The 15,930-nt window shown below is 56.5% G+C and overlaps 1 protein-coding gene across 10 annotated transcripts in view; it reads right to left on the reverse strand.

Moving 5' to 3' along the window:
• The window catches only part of BCOR (BCL6 corepressor), a 115,327-nt gene that overhangs the window by 1,368 nt on the left and 98,029 nt on the right, over positions 1–15,930 (reverse strand). For 8 of the 10 annotated variants that reach the window (XM_032426697.1, XM_032426698.1, XM_032426701.1 and 5 more), the window contains 8 exons: positions 10,091–10,351; positions 9,370–9,714; positions 8,402–8,727; positions 7,793–8,047; positions 3,229–3,395; positions 1,917–2,062; positions 1,410–1,487; positions 1,051–1,207 (listed from right to left, as the gene is read on the reverse strand). In XM_032426697.1, the coding sequence (XP_032282588.1) occupies positions 1,051–1,207; positions 1,410–1,487; positions 1,917–2,062; positions 3,229–3,395; positions 7,793–8,047; positions 8,402–8,727; positions 9,370–9,714; positions 10,091–10,351 (1,735 nt within the window). The remainder of the gene's footprint in view (positions 1–1,050; positions 1,208–1,409; positions 1,488–1,916; positions 2,063–3,228; positions 3,396–7,792; positions 8,048–8,401; positions 8,728–9,369; positions 9,715–10,090; positions 10,352–15,930) is intronic. The other 2 variants (XM_032426705.1, XM_032426704.1) reach the window with 1 other exon arrangement.

Below are 15,930 nucleotides of genomic sequence, written 5' to 3' on the forward strand. Positions count from 1 at the left end.
TTTGTTAAGCGACCACCGACAGAGGACCGGCCGACTTCGACGGGAACAGGGACGGCACCTCGGAAGGAGCCTCACCTCGGGGTGCCACGGGGCCGCCCGAGGCTGACAGGCAAACACCTGCTCACTCGGCTCTGGCCACAGCTCGGGTCACCACTGTCCAAGGCGGGCGCCTCGCTACTGTCGCTGTGGGAAGCCTTCTGCATCCCAGCCCCGGAGCCGCTCACCGAGGCCCCTTGGGTCGCTCCTGTCCTCTCCCCCGACCCTCCCGAATGGAGCATCATCAACGCGGAAGGCCGGCTGGCTTGCCTTGCCTTCCCTTCCCCGCGCCTCCGCCCCCATCCCTCAGTGCTTTGGGGAGTGACGCCTTTGAGGGGGAAGGTGTTACATTCCTTCCGTACACCCTGCCACACTTTCTGATTTCTATTACGAATAAAATGTCCCTGTGGCAGCATACGTGTTTACAACTTCGGAGCCTGAGGAGGATGTTACTCATTAAGCACCTGTGTCAACACACAGCCGAAGAGTCTCCTGTCGTGCACACGCCCCCAAGGGATTGGTCATCTGCGGCCCAATGGCCCAACCATGGGGGCAACACTGGGTCTAACCAAATCTGATGACACTCAAGATCCCAGGTACCATATAATGTCCTTCTCAGGCTTACACGACAAGGGGGTATATCGCCAGAGGCCAATAGACCTAAAGTGCCTTGGAAGGTCCCTACGGTGGCCTGTCGTGGGGGGCTCCTAAAGAAGACCCCTCCGAAAGAGTTTAGTGACCTAAGGATCCAAGCTGCCCCAACTCTTCTGTGAAATTCCAGCCACTGAATTCAATGTCCTTTGGGCTTGGCGGGGGCGGTCCCTGATAAGGGCAGTTAGATCATGCTGTACTACCCCCCTCCACACCTTTTCTAGAAAGGATCTACTGCAGTATGTGGGGTTCGTGGGATTCATTCACCCACCCACCCTCATCTGCTGAAAGGGGTTTCTAACTCCTGCCCGCCCCACCCCCAGCAGCCCAGCTCGTTCTCAAGCACGTGATGGCCATGCTCACCCCTGAGCGACGGACACTTGGATGTTATAACATGGTAAGAGGGGGCTCTCCGAAAACTCAAATTCAAACACATCGCTGTAGGCCTCATCGTCGTCATCCTGGTCCTCTGGTCCCGGGGGGTTCGCTAAAACATCGTATCCACTTTCATCATCTGGTTCTAATGGAGGGCAAACAAGAGAGAAAGAAATCAGCAAGCTGCCGTGAGAGGCCAACTATTGTCAAAAGAGGACTCTTTAAAAATTCTTGCCCAACTCAGCCCTGCTTACAGCACCCACTGCCCGCCACCCCTCACCCACACCAGAGAGAAATGTTCTGTAACTCATTCACTTGCCACTGAACAAAAAAGGACAACTGCTCACCACACACGGAGCTGCCATAGAACTCCCAAGAGCCATTGGAGTCTTCGTCACTGCGACCCTGTAGGTCGTTTAAATAATCTGGAGAGAGAAAAACAAGATAAAGCCCTCTGGGGGGGATGAAACGCTGACCGCCGCAGGGGCATGTCCCTGTGAGGGCGGGCATGTCACTTCCTGTCTACCCCACAGCTGGGCGCGCTTCCAGTTCCCTGTTCTCAGCCACATGGGACCAGACCTACATACCCGTCCACCTGCCTTCCAGACAGACAGACCACCCTTACTGCCCCTGGCCCACCAAAAAGGCTAGACTGGCAAGCTAAGAATTTTCTCAGCCCTCACAAGACAGCACGTATCTCTGCTCTGAATTATGTATCCGTTCTTTGATAGACTAACTTTCCCCAGCAAGCGTCACTGGGGGCGAAGAAGGGTGGGCCCCGTGAGTGAGGGGTAGTCCCCGGACAGAACCATCTGAATGGCTGGCCTAAGACCGTTTCTGGAACTTTGTCGTACCTGTTAAAAACTTTTCCATAAGCTCGCTGTGGGTCATTTTCATGATGGTTCTACCTGAGTACGTAGCCAAAGTGGGGTCAGCACCATAGGAGAGGAGCAAGCGGACAATTTCCAGGTGATCGTTCTCAACGGCATCATGAAGAGGTCTAGGAGAGACGCGTCGCGGGATTAAGCCTGTTGCTGGCCTCTGACAGCGGGCGAAGCTGGATGTGCGCGCGCCAAGCCTCCCGGGCACACCCCTCCCCAACGAGGTGTGCCGCTGCCGATCCGGATAGGGAAACGGAGGCACGGCGAGGGGCCTGAGGTCAAGCCACGACTCACTCTGTTGTTAGGTCTACACGTAACCCTTTCCAAGGTAGGTGCAAGGGACTATTTCAAGCCCAATTCTCAAATGCAAATCTATTTTAATCCAGGCCCCAAGGAGGAACTCAAGCTAAAAAAAAACTGTTTTCAATGAACTTAAGTAGTGACACAGACTGGGGAAAAAAGAATTTATGGCGGGGCGGGGGGGGGAGAGAACCACACCATTGTGGAAACCAAAACATCAAGCAGTTGTGCTACTGTTAAAAATAAATAAATAAAATCCTACTCTTTTTTAAAAAAGAAACGAGGTACAAAGAAAGTGGAGCCTCTCCAGAAAGCCGCACGTCAGCAGCTTAGAGATGAACGATCACGCCTCTGGCCCAGGAGCAGAGTCCCTGGGGTGAGGTCTCAGGAGGGTACAGAGTTTTCCGGCCCGTGTCCACTGGGGTCAGAAGGCTGCCCGCAGTCCCATCCTGAGGGAATGCTATTTGGAAACCATGAGACACCAAATACCTTGCGGTTTGGCTAATTGTATGCCTGTCAGGAAAGCCCTATGCCCCGCCTCCCGGCTGCATCCCACACACAACCAGGAAAGACGCTTGGGCTGACTCCGACCTGGGCCTCTGACCCGAGGTCAAGGACAGGGTAAGGGACAGGCCCAGGGATGTGGGTGGACACGGCAGCTCCTACGGAGCCAGTGGCCGTTGGCCCTCTGTCTGTATTCCTGAGACTATCAATTCACATGTATTTTAAATACGCCCATTTCCTAGATGCTGACCAAGGGTGCAGGGGTTAAAAAGCAACACCCTCAGTTATTCACACAGGCTCCGACATCTTCAGGGCCTTCTGTCTGGGGGAGCCTTAGTAATTTTTAAAGTTCCATCTACGTTTGCCGGAAAGGTCTGTTCGATTCCATTCTAGAAGACTCCACCATCAATGTGCTTAGGTTATCACTCTGCACCTTTCCTTCTGGGGTTTTCCGCGGGCCCCGAGAACCACCGTCACTGACCTGGTTCCGTCCTGGGCACTGCAGTTGACGTCTGCGCCGTATTCGAGCAGGTGCCGCACGATGTTGAGCCAGCCCCTCGCACAAGCCTCATGCAGGGCGCAGTAACCCGCGTTGTCTCGATGGTTCACGTCACAAATCTTGTTCTCCAGGCAGTACAAGACCACCTCCTGTGGGGGGGGGCATGCCATCAGACCACTGCACCAGGAACCCTGCAAGGGTGACCTCGCCATGGCCTGGCAGCGCCTGCTCTCAGAGGGCATGCACCCCCGGGGCCCAGAGCCCACGAGCAGCGTGGGCCGGCGGGGGGGGGGCGGGGGGGGAGGCTGGCGTGCTGGTGAGGTGGCAAGAGCACGTGTGATGGAGTCAACGGGTCCATTCAGTAGGTGGTAGTGGAGAGAAACACAAGTCCAGATAAAAGCGTGGATGACCGATGCACAGAGATTAAATCAGCCGAGAACATTCCTTCACGTAGAGAGGGGAGGGATGGTGGGTTAGGTTAGCCGGGTCCTCCCACGCTCCTGCTTACAGGGTAAGTAGCGTACAAGACAGGCACTCTCTTTGCACCACATCGAACATCGAGAAAGGACACCAAGTGCTTCAGATAACCTCACCCTCTGTTTGACCTCGCGCCACCCCACTGGGAACAGAATCAATATATAATATTTTCATAGTTACTTAAGTTAATGACAGGGATCCGAAAAACCACACGCTGCAACCTACACATCTCGAGAACTAAATAAAACAAGTTCACCGTTCCCCCCACCGTCTCAGAAGGTATTCTGTGTCAACGGTTTGCATTAGAATCACTGTTATTAATCTGACTTCTTTGGCGTGTTAAAATATTAATATGAACCGCTCCCGGTAAGCAGAGCAGTAATTTATTCAATGTTTTATTACCTTGATTAAGAAAGTTTTCAAACACATAGAACAGCATTTGCCACCAGAAAACACACGACACTGTTTTCCCACCAGTCATGCCCAGCAGAGAGCTGTCAGGTTCCCAGAGCTGGGGGTAGGCGGGGCTGGCCTACACGCGGTCTACTTGCAGACGGAGAGGTGGACGGGGTCAGAGCAGGCCTCCCTGTGACAACTTTGAAATAACTCATCTGTTAAACCCCAAACAGGGGTCATTCCAGCCACCCGCAGATGTAACGTGGGCTCTGCAAACCTCCTGGGCCCTTCCTGGGACCCATCAATCAAAAGTGACCAGTTAGTTGGGAGCTAACTAGAATGTTCCATATGCTCACCCTGTGAACCTAATGTTGCATGCTGGTAAACCCGGCCACTGGTGTCCTGTTGCCTCAGGTCACCGCGGCAGCTCCCCTCCAAAACAGGAGGCGGAAGAAAGAAGGCATGCCCACACCACAGATGCGTTTCTTCTTTCGGAGCCCAACCTGCCAGAAAGCCCACAATCCTCCGGGCTCCCAGGCCACCTGCCCCGAGCCCTGGTATCCAGGATACCACATGAAGCTGCTGCTCTTTTCGCAGGCCCTCACTAGCCAGACTCGAGTGGACGGCTGCAAGCTAATGAGTTGTGTGCCCCAGCCAGGGAGAGGCCTCGTCACGTGGCTCTGGGAGCAGGTCTGAGCGCCACCGACTGCCGTGCGCAGATCAATTTCCCCGGGCCCCGGCGGCCTGCCTGGGGTCCTACCAACCCAGGGTTTATTTGCTCTGACAATTATGGCCTTCACCCGGAAACCTGCGTCGCTACAGGGCTGCTCTGAGGGTACCTCGAAAGGAAAGGACAGCCAAGCTGGTGGGTGAGTCGACTCTCCTTTCCTGGAGGGCGGCAAGAAAGGCAGCAGGCCCCGGCCGCCCACGGGGCCGCCCTAACTGCCCTGTGCTGTTCATAGCACTTCTCAGTTTCCCCAGATGAGGATGTCGCGTGTTACCCCACAGTAACCTGCGGCACAGCAGGAAGGGAAGGTGGTACTGTTCTCATTCCACGCTTGGGGACACTGAGGTCCAGAGAGGTTAAGCCCCAAGTTCAATGAACACTGAGTCCTAGACCTATAGCTCAAGTCTTCCGGCAGCCGGTCTGCGGGAAGATTCAGAAGGCCCAAGGGGGGCCCTGTGAGAGGGACCAATCCAGCTGCAATGAGCATCCCGCGAGGCCTAGTTTGTTAGGGTCAAGCGGGCTGGCCAAGTACACCCTCCTCACTGAGGGCGGGGGGGGGGGGGGGGCAGCGCCCTCTAGACCGGCCACTGCTGTCAGCCACAGAGACACTGGCGAAGGGGCTGGGCACATCTGTCGACCCACCACAGTTCGTGGCTTCTTCTCCACACTAGAAGTGGGAGTGTTTGAAGGGCAGCCCACCCATTTCCAAACAAAATTAAACTGTTTTCGTTGGACAATTCTCTGTTAAGCGGCTATAAGCCGAATGCCATTAACCGCAAAACGTAACCATAAAGGCCATAAACCCGACATTGTTAATTAATTAAATGCCTCATTAACTTTTTTAAAAACATGATTTATTCAATTCATAGAAAATTTAACCATCACCACTAAACGCACAAGCATGTGGTTGCACACTGGCATTTTAGCCTAAGAAACAGAAGCCTTTTTATGGGGAGGGAAAGCTTCGCGTGTCTCCAGCCACGCAGGTGGTCTATTTAACACAGAGGGTGTTTCTGAACCTTAAGGACCAGATAACCACAACACAAAGCTCGGACAGCCTTTTTATGACACACAGTATCTCTAGCTAAGCAGAAAATCACAGTGGTAAAGACTAACTTCTGGAAGACCCTCCCATATCAGTTCTTTCGTAGAACATGCCTTTCCGGGGTTAAACAAATTGCCCTTCAACTTTCAAAGATTTAGACTACAAATCTTTAGACTGCGAATCTAACTGGCCATCATCCCAACAATTGAAAATTCTGCCCAACGAAATTCTAGAAAGTTGGGAGTTAAAAGTCACTAGTTAAATGTTCGGTGTCAAAACTGGCAATTACGCAACTTACATACTGAACTTCAGGCGGGAAGGGAACCCGCCCCCCACAGCTGTCCTGACATAAACATGTCCAAGGCTTCAGGTGCCATCAAAGGCATCAAATTCACGGATCGAGTAAGTGGTCCTTGGTCCAGGCCTCAGACCCACCGGTTCCACAAATCCACAAAAACCAAAATGGAAACTTCCTTAAAGGACCAACAAGCGTCTCCTGAGGTCTCCGGTCCCAAATGGATCAACTGTTGGAAATGCCAAGATCAGAGGCGAAGCGGGGAGCCCCGCCCTCCTGCTCTCCCGCCTCTCCTCCAGTGTTTGCCGGAGCCCAGGCCCCTCTTCTCAACCACGACCAATCACGAGCGAAGGAGCGATCGCTGGGCACGCAGGGTCTAGCTCAGCAGCGGGTACGGTATCCGCCCCGTCATCCTAGGTGCTGCAGCTCTCAGCTCACGGGAGGCCAACTGGCTGCCACGTGGATTTCACCTCCCCTAACTAAAAATCATTCCAGAGAGTTCTCTCCAGGCAATCCAGAGATCTCCAGAAGAGGCACGTTGGTACAAGCAATAGCACATTTAACCGACCACCGAAACTACCCCCAAACTAAGAAATCGCTACTGCTCCGAACTTCCTATCCAGTCATGCCCGGGGAGGGAGATATTGGCGGGGGGGGGCGGTGCGGCGCGCCTGGGGGTCAAGGCGGTCACACCAGGAAGGGCTCCCCCACACAGCTGGCCGGGGTGTGGGGGCCGGGACTCCGGGCCAATCCCGCGAGCCCTCAGGCCAGCACAGGCCCTGCCCCAGCAGCCCTCGTCCACACCTCCACACTCAGCCTGCTGAGCCCCCTTTCATTTCCACCATTCAACTCCCAGAGGGCTGATGCCAGCATAAAAAATGCCTTTGCCCCGTGGGCTATTACCTCACAATTTCATCTGACAAGTGTGGTGGGGGAGCGGCGCAGGGCAGAGCGGGTAATCTATCTCTCAGAGGGCAACTCCAGCGAGAGCCAGTCTGGGAGAGGAGCAGGGTGGGGGAGGGGGCGGTGACTCTTAGGCACAGCCGGAGGCCCTCCTCCCCCCTCCTCCGCAGCCCTCAGGCTCCCCCCCCCATGGCCCAGCCCTCTCAGAAAAAAAGACTCTTCGGGTCTGCCCCCCAAGCCCAACCCCTACCCAGACATCTCCCGCCCACTCCCAACAGGGGCACCGCTTTGCCCGAGAAACAGCACAAGCAACCCAAAATAGAGCTAATAACTTCTCTCCCCCTTGCTAATCAGAATCCAAAAGGGCTCATTAAAATTCCCCCAGTCGCCAAGCCCTGGGTTATGTCAGATTTTATATCAGAGATAAGTGAGCGAGACTGGAGGATGCCGAAGCAGCCTACCTGCCTGAACACGAAGTGAACATCAGAGAGGCCTTTCTTTTCACATGGCGACTGAACAAGCCAGCAAAGAGCCGGGAGCGGGGAGCGCGAGTGGGGCGAACACAAACATCCTGCTGGAACACCCAGCCCAGCCCCGGATAAGGAGGGGGGCTGCACTCTGAGTCCCTGCCCGGACCCCCGCCGGATGGGGCGCCTCCACCCCCCCCAGCCCCGAGGAGCCAGGCCCCCCCAAAGCCCCTCACCTCATAGCCGAGCCTGGCGGCCCGCTGCAGAAGGGTCTCGCCTGCGTTCTTATTGACGATGAGTCTCCGGGCTTCTGGAGGCATCGGGCGCGACTGGGTGGTCTCTGGAGGGGAGCTTGAGCGTGGCAGCTGTGAGGACTGGGAAGCCGGCAGCAATTGTTGCAAACGGTCGAAGGGCTTCTGGTCCTGCTTGGCTGGTGACAGATCGTAGTCGGAACTGGGCTCGGGCCGCTTCCGGAACCTCCGGACGGTCACCTATCACAAAACCGGGCGGCGCGCACGGTTAAGCCCGGCTTCCCACACCGGCTTCTCTGGCCCTCCTCCCCAAGTGACAGCCCTGAGCGGAGGAAGGAACTTTTCCCTTTGCTTTTGTTTTGGGGGAGAAGAGGGGGTGGCGCGGAGGGGCCCTGGGCGGGGGGGAAAGGGGTTTCATTCTTACTAGTTTGAAACTTCATCGCCACCCTGGGGATTGGGGGGGGGCCCCCGAGAGTGACATCTGGGGGAGGAACGTGGGTAAAGGGAAGCTCTGTCCCCAGAAGCGAAGAGGCTGCAGGCAGACGGGGTGTGCTGTCCCACAGGCCCAGCGGGGAGCAGGGGGGCAAAAGGTACCTTGCCGTCCGTGTTCTCCACATAGTAGTCTCCCGTCAGCGACAAGCCCTGCCTGGGCTCCTGAGGGATCAGATGCTTGGTTTTGCACAGTCTCTTCCCGGATGGTTTCTCGCTGCTGTCGGTGTATTTCTGCAGCAGGGAGGCCGCCTGGCAATCCTCTTCTTCGTCTGTGCACAGCACATCTGTCTTCTGGCTTTCTTTAATTTTCTGCTGTTTGGCAGGCGGCCTCGAGGCTGGCGTGCAGCTTGGCTGAGTCTGCTTTTTGCCGCTTGCATTGGTGGATGAAAGGCTCTTCATGGGCGGAGAGCCGGAGAACACAGGCAAGCCTAAATCCGGAGGGGGTGGCGGGCGGGAAGGAGGGAGGGCGAGAAGAAGCGGGCGTTACACAGTTGTAGCCGGTGCGGAAAGAAAAGCCCATTGTTAGCACTGATCACTGGAGCGGCTTCAGTTTTTAAAGATATACCAATTATGTTTCCAAAGCATTAATATTTTAATTATCCCACATTCAAACCGGCAAATAGGTTAACCCACAAAACGCCAAACGGCCCCAAGTTTCCTCAAAGGACCGGGACAGGAGGGCAGGAGTCAGCCCTTCCACATCTCCCACCCCCATCCACGGGGTGGGTGGGTGGGTGGGTGTGGGGAGTGGGTGCTCAGGACCCGAGGGAGCGGACACAGGCTCAGGCTGGACCAGGGCGCTGGCCAGCCCCGCGGGGTCGCCCGGACATCCCCTTCCTGCCCAGCCCCGGGCCCCAGGGTGAGCCGGAGCCAGGAAGACAAGCTCCCTGCTGAGTCCCTCACTGTACATTCCCCAGGGAAGGGCAGAGGCTGGAAGGACCTCAAAGGAAAGCACCCCCTGCCTGCCACATCCTGGTCCGTCCATTTCTCTAGCGCTCGGCTCCTCCCGGGGCCCTGCCCCACGGAAGGTGGGTGACCCGCCCTCCAGGAGTGGGGTGGCCTCTGCATACCTTGTTCATTGTCATTGGATTTGAGGGACTCCTCCGACCAGCTTCGGTTGCCTTTGGCCTCAGCCCTTTTCCTGCCAGGTTTCTCTTCGGGGCTGTTAGTGCCCTGGGCGGTGACCTCAGGCTGAACCGCCTGGGTCACTTCCTTCCTGCCCTGGCGGCCAGCTTTGCTCTCTGCGGCCGACACCTGCTGTTCCCAGCGTTCTCTAAGATGCAGCAAGTGCCGTTGCTTTTTAGGATGGAGCCCTGTTAATTCAATGCACACCTTCAGGTTGGTCAGCTCACTATAATGTGGGTCTTCTAAGTGGTTAGAGGAACTGTTTGTCATTTCCCTCTCAGGCCAGTCATCTAATGGAGAAATAACTACAAATTAATCAAAAAGCCCCCTGGGGGGGGAGAACAAATTGTCTTACGCATCGCTAATAGGGGTGGGGGAGGGGAGGGGGAGTGAGTGGTCCCTGCCTCTGCTTGAGCCGGTCACCAAGTCTCTCGGGAGGGGACTTATTCATCTTTGGCCATCTTTGGGCTCGAGCTCCTGCATCTGGCTTTGGGGACAGGGGAGGCGTGAGCGGCTTCCCCGGGGCTCCAGGGCGGGAACGGGGGACCTCCCCTGCTCCGCACGAGGGACTCCCCCTGGGCGTCCCCGCGGCTAGGGTGGGCAGCACAGCTCGGGTCTGGCCACCTCCGGCCGCATGCGCTGGCCACCGAAGCCGACCGAGCTCACCTTTGGAGACCCGTCTCCGCTTGGCCTTCAGGAGAGGGTCCTCCGGCAGCTCCTCCACAGTGGTCTCAGTGTGGTTGCTGTCACCTGAGACTTTACGCTTTCTGTCCAGCCGGAGTGGGGAGCTGTGTGGCATGTCCACGGCCGCCTGGTCAGCGGGTGGCTCGCTCACGGGCTGCCTGTCCATGAAGTATTTCTCCACAGGAAGATCTTTGTCCTCTGCTGCCTCAAAAGGGTCGTGTTTGTTGCCAGCACTGTATTCGCCTGGGGGGCGGGCGGGGGGGGGGGGGGGGACAGTAGTACAAGGAATGAAGGCCCAAAGGTCACTGTGAGAAGGCAGGACCTCTGTGCCCACGGTAATCTGCCACCAACAGACCCTTCTCTGGAAGACCGGGGGCCTCACACGTTGGAAGCACAAGGCCCGCCGAGACAGAAGGTCCCAGAGGAAGGGCAGCTGAAGAGCATCAGCAAATAAAGCAGAAAGTGGAGACGTCTACGACGCTCAACTTTCTCCTTCTACCTTTTTGTAGTTGGGGCTTGAGGAGAAATCGGAACATGAGGCATCGCCACCACTTCGATGATGCTTAGGTCCCTTCCGGGGCCCTTTCCCACAGGGGGCAGGTGACCCCGCGGCAAGAGCCAACCAAGCCAGGGCTGACCAAGAAATCGCTCGGGAAACATTTGCTGAGGGCGTTATTTTGAAATAAAAGGAAGGCCATGTAATAAAGAGAACAAATAGCTCCTACATGTCATCTGCGGAAGGGACCGCTTCCATGTCCCCTTGGGTCAACCGGGAGACAGTGAAGAAAGAGGGCTGGGGCTGGGTGTGTTGGCAGGCGGAGAAGCTGGGGGACCAAGGGCGACGGGAGGAGCCCGGGAAAGCCAAAGGAGAGGCTTCCTGGTGTGCACACAAGGGTCAAGGGCAATTTCGAACTCAACCTGATTACCACGCGTCCCCCTGTTTCTCACATCCGGGGAGGGGGAAAAAAGCACACGTTAGCCCCCCAACACCTCGGTGACACCGTGCACACGCATGGGGACGCCAGTTACCCCACCTGGCACTCCCTTCATGCCTTCCTTCACGCACAAGCATCCGAGGACATTCCACAGCACCAGGCCCCGCCCCCTACGGCGTCAGGTGTGTCTTGTTGTGCTAGGTGGGCCCTTGCAGAGCTGCTCGCTCCAGGGCTCCCTAAGCCACATGGGCTCCTCCCACTCTATCTAGCATCGATTCGGGACCTTTCCTTAATCGCCTCAGCTCGACATCACACGCTGCTGTTGTTCTAGCCTAAGAAATGGCCCATCGATGGTTCGGGTCACCTTCCTTCTAATACACAAGTTAACTCCACAGGCATCCCTGTGACGGTAAGGAGCGGGAGCCGGGGATCTGGGTAACTCTGAGCAGAACTGTGCGAGTCCATCTCTAGACGGAGTCAGAAACACACTCTTCATATGCCGACCCTATTCCTCCTCCGTTTCCCCCCCCCACCACCACCCTCCTGGCCAGTTCAAATATCACTCCCGCTCCTGACCGGCATAGCTGGTTCCCTGACCGGCTTTTTCTTGGGGGGGGGCATCACCCCATTTAGTGGTGGTCAGTTGTGTGTGTGTCTGGGGGCGGGGGTGGGATTTCTCCCTGGCCTTGGCTAGCCTGTGCTCTCAAGGGTGGAAGGACCCAACCGTGTGGGTCTTCTGTCACGGCTGCGTCCCAACACAAAGCTCAGGGGCAGCCGGGATGCCCGCCGGCCCGCGGTGGGCCAGGGCAGGCACAGGGGGCAAGCCGTGACTGCTCTGTGACCCTCTTAACTGCGCTGGCAGTAACAGCGCTCCTTTACAACTCGGCCCCCTTCAGCTGTAAAGCGGGACGATTACTGCAAGCTGCCTCCCGGGGGTGGGCTTCATAAACACAAGCCGAGCCCAGCGAAGGGAAAAAGGCTGGGGAAATCACTTCAACGGACGGACGGACGCCAAGGCTGTCAGACTAGCTTGAATGTTAGCCCCACTGCATGCAATTTTAAGATGTGAGCCCTCCTGGTTAACACCATTTGGCGTCTCTGGTCGGCCTTCCCAGAAACCCCCGTAGGAGGCACTGGGGATCAGTGTACAAATATTAAGAACCACCGTGTGCAATTTTAAAGTTAATGCAGTGTACGCGTCGTCCCCTCCCCCTCAGGGAGGAAAGAGGATCCAAAGCAGGTGATTTGAAAGCAGGGGAGGTGATGGATGCCTTCTAGGGTCACAATCAGGCAGCAGCTTAGCCGGCGTGGGGCCCTGGCCATCTCTGCCCACACCTGAGATGCGCCCTGATCCATTTACGCCTTTCTCCACCCCGAGATTCCACTTCCACATTTTACACTTTAACTGCGCCTGGGTGGCTCAGTTGTTAAGCGTCTGCCATCGGCTCAGGTCATGAGCCCAGGGTCCTGGGATCGAGCCCCGCATCGGGCTCCCTGCTCCGCTGGAAGCCTGCTTCTCCCTCTCCCACTCCCCCTGCTTGTGTTCCCTCTCTCGCTGTCTCTCTCTGTCAAATAAATAAATAAAATCTTAAAAAATAAAAAAATAAAAAATTAAATTAAGAGGCACGTCTTGCTCCGGGAGAAGGCTTTCCGTGCGTCTTCACCCTGGCTGCAAACTTCAGACCGTGTGGTTCATTTCGAGCCCGCCTGCCTGGCCTTTCGCTGCGTCCCCTCGCTGCACCACAGCACCCCAACAGAAAGACAAGAGCCCTTCCCTTCGGTCTCCTCACCCGGTAAAAGCTGCACGAGGGCAGAGGGTACCCCCTCCTCACCCACCAAGATAGGGAGCAGAGAGCCACACAGGTGCCCGCCGGTCCCGCTCAGCAGGGGAGGGCACTCCTGTGCCTGACCTTCCAGACGGTCCCCTCCTGCCACCTGCCGCGTCCCCAGGGACCCCACGATGTGAGGTCTGTGGCTCAGTACCAGGAACCCTTCCGCCGCTAAAGTCATGGGTCAATGAAATCACCTGCCCACACAACATAGTTGAGCTGCTTTCTTCCCTGTTTTGCAAGAGGATCTTTCCCCACGCTAGGTGCCTCCCCATCCTTTCCACAACTCCCGAGCCTCTCAGGGCAAAGATCCCAATTCGACTCAGTGAAGGCCCGCCCCAGTCAGAATCCTGAAGAGCACCCACCGTGACTGCCTAAGAGACACATGGCCACCAGCTAAGGGGGGAGAGACTCCGTTGTGACACACCTGATCCAGAGCTCAGCGATGAAGCTGTTCTAGCCACAGCTCCCGGGTTACCCTTAAAAGCAGAGGAGGCAGAGAGCTAGACACACAAGGGTCCTAACCACCAGCTCCACCATGGCTGTTACTTTCAGCCCTTCTGCGAAGTGGGAAGGCACGTGCTCTCGGTTACTTGATGCAAGCAGATGTGAATGTGCCTGTGTTGTTCGGGGCTTAACACTTGCTCCCTGTAGCGTGGCCCCGTGACTCAATGCCTCCATCCCACAGTCATGGCCGTGCCATAGCGCCACCTCACAGAAACATTGCCACGGCAACATTCATGCCTCAAGCAGGGCAGCAAAGCACCCTCCCCGCTGCAGGGGGCCGGCCCCCCTCCCACCCCCCCGTGAGCCCTAAACAAGGCGGGAGGGTTCCCCATGATGGAAATTCCCTCCTCTGCACGTAACTATAGCGCCTTTAGCAAAGGCTAACCTTGTGGAAACTCATGCCCTCTACAAAAGGGGCACAGGGGAACCGCTGGTTCCAAACTCAACGTAGTTTACAAACATGCAGCTGCTTGGCCAGAGAGAAGTTTCCTGAAGTCCTCTGACTGAGGCTTCTTCCAGGTCCCGCCCAAGCACTGCCACGTAGTAGGTCCTGGGTCTGCCCCAGCCAAGTGGCTGCCAAGGGAGACCATCACTCCCAGTTCACGGGGGAAGGGACCGATGTCTCCTTGTCCCTCCCCACCTTCGAAATGCCACTGATGGTTCCTCTTTTGATAAACTTCCAAGTCCGAGAAGCCTCCTAAGGCATTCGTTGGACTTCTAAAATAAAAACTGAATCCGGGGGCGCCTGGGTGGCTCAGTTGTTAAGCATCTGCCTTCGGCTCAGGTCATGATCCCAGGGTCCTGGGATCGAGCCCCGCATCGGGCTCCTTGCTCTGCGGGAAGCCTGCTTCTCCCTCTCCCACTCCCCCTGCTTGTGTTCCCTCTCTCGCTGTGTCTCTCGCTGTCAAATAAATAAATAAAATCTTTAAAAAAAAAAAAAAACAAAAACAAACAAACAAAAAAAAAACTGAATCCGGCCACCCCGACTACCATAAAGAGCAGATGAAAACCCTGACTATTGTGCTTTCGACTTCATTCGCTCTTCTCAGGCCAGCCCCTCCCAACAAGGAGCACCCATGTCTGGGCAGCCCGAGGCCATGCAGGAAGCACCCGCCATCTTAGGAAGCTCCTGGAGTCTGCGGGAGGGGAGGGCTGCCCTGGAAGAGGGAAGGCATCTGGAAGGCATCCTGTATCCTCTTCACAGCCCCTGCCTACCCCCACCCCCACCCCAGCTCCCGTGTGCTCACAGCTTGGCTCTCGGCCACATGGACCCCTGTGAGGAGAGAACCAACGTGGAGCAGGGCCCGAGCCCACGTGGGCTCAAGACATGAGGGCCAAAAGGACAAGAAGACCCATTAATTTGCAGCCGAATGGATCCAGCACCTGCTGTCCCCTAGATGAGGAGGTGACAGCAAGGACAACTGTTCCTCTAGGTTACCCCTCTTGACCAACCACAAACCACAAGCCCCCAGAAGACTGCGGATGGTGACCCACCTCCTTCACTGCCCCCATCTTCAAAAGTGAGCCCCCACCCCCACCTTCCCCAATCCTTCTCCTGCCCTTGGTGATGACCTATGCCTTGCTGGGCCGTGTCCTGGGTCCTCCAGGAAAAGAGCCCATTGGTCTGAGCCTGAAGGGACTCAGGGGAGGGGAGAAAGGAGGCCTTTCTGAGTCATCTGGGCTCTGCTCTCCATTGACCAGACTGAGTACTCGTCTCTAGGTTCAGCAGGAAAGATGGGGAGGACACAAACTTCCCTGGGAAGAAGGCCAGGCTGAGTGAGATGGACGAAGAGCAGCTACCTTGGGTCTGGCCATGTTACTGGAAACCCAAAGGGCAAGAAGACTCAAGGCTGGCTAACTTCATGCTCCCTTCCCTCCAGCCTACCTTACCCATTCCCTCTCCTCAGATAGGCACCTACCCGTTAACTTGGCTTTGCCCACGTCTACCAGATCTCCCTCAGAGGCTTCCCCAAGAGCTGGCATTATGGGCAAGTCAGAAAAAAGGGGCTGCCCACAGCGAGCATGAGCAAGGAAGAAGGCATTCGTTGCTGCTTTACGCAAGAGCGGCTTGGACCCTCCACGTCCCCCTATCAATCCCCCTGAGGTGGAAGACAGGAAATCTTTACTCTAGGTACATCAGAGTCCCCTCCACTGACTAGCAACAAAAACTCCCTTCTTTCAAGACTAAAGTAAAACAAACTGGTCCTGGCGTGGCTTACCCAGAAACCTGGCCACAGGCCCTTGTCTGACCCCAAGGCTGATGGTGGCGGGGGGGGGGGGGGCGGGGGGGGGGGGACACGGAGGGAGGAGGGGTCTGTGCCCTAGGCAGCGAGAAGCCGGGACCACAAATTCTCCCAAACTCCATCAGGCGCCAATGAACACCAAACCCATGACGTCCAATAGCACAGAGCTCACAAATGCACCTCCCATCCCTGACTGTCCTGTGTCAGGAGGATTCCGCACCCACTGTCTCCTTGACATCCAGCCAGACGCCCAAATTCACCATCACCAGTGAGGTTTCCAAGGTCTAGAGCGGCTTCGGGCCCCCGAG

The sequence above is a fragment of the Phoca vitulina genome, unplaced genomic scaffold (assembly GCF_004348235.1).
Source record: "Phoca vitulina isolate PV1807 unplaced genomic scaffold, GSC_HSeal_1.0 scaffold35, whole genome shotgun sequence".
In the NCBI taxonomy this organism is placed as follows: domain Eukaryota; kingdom Metazoa; phylum Chordata; class Mammalia; order Carnivora; family Phocidae; genus Phoca; species Phoca vitulina.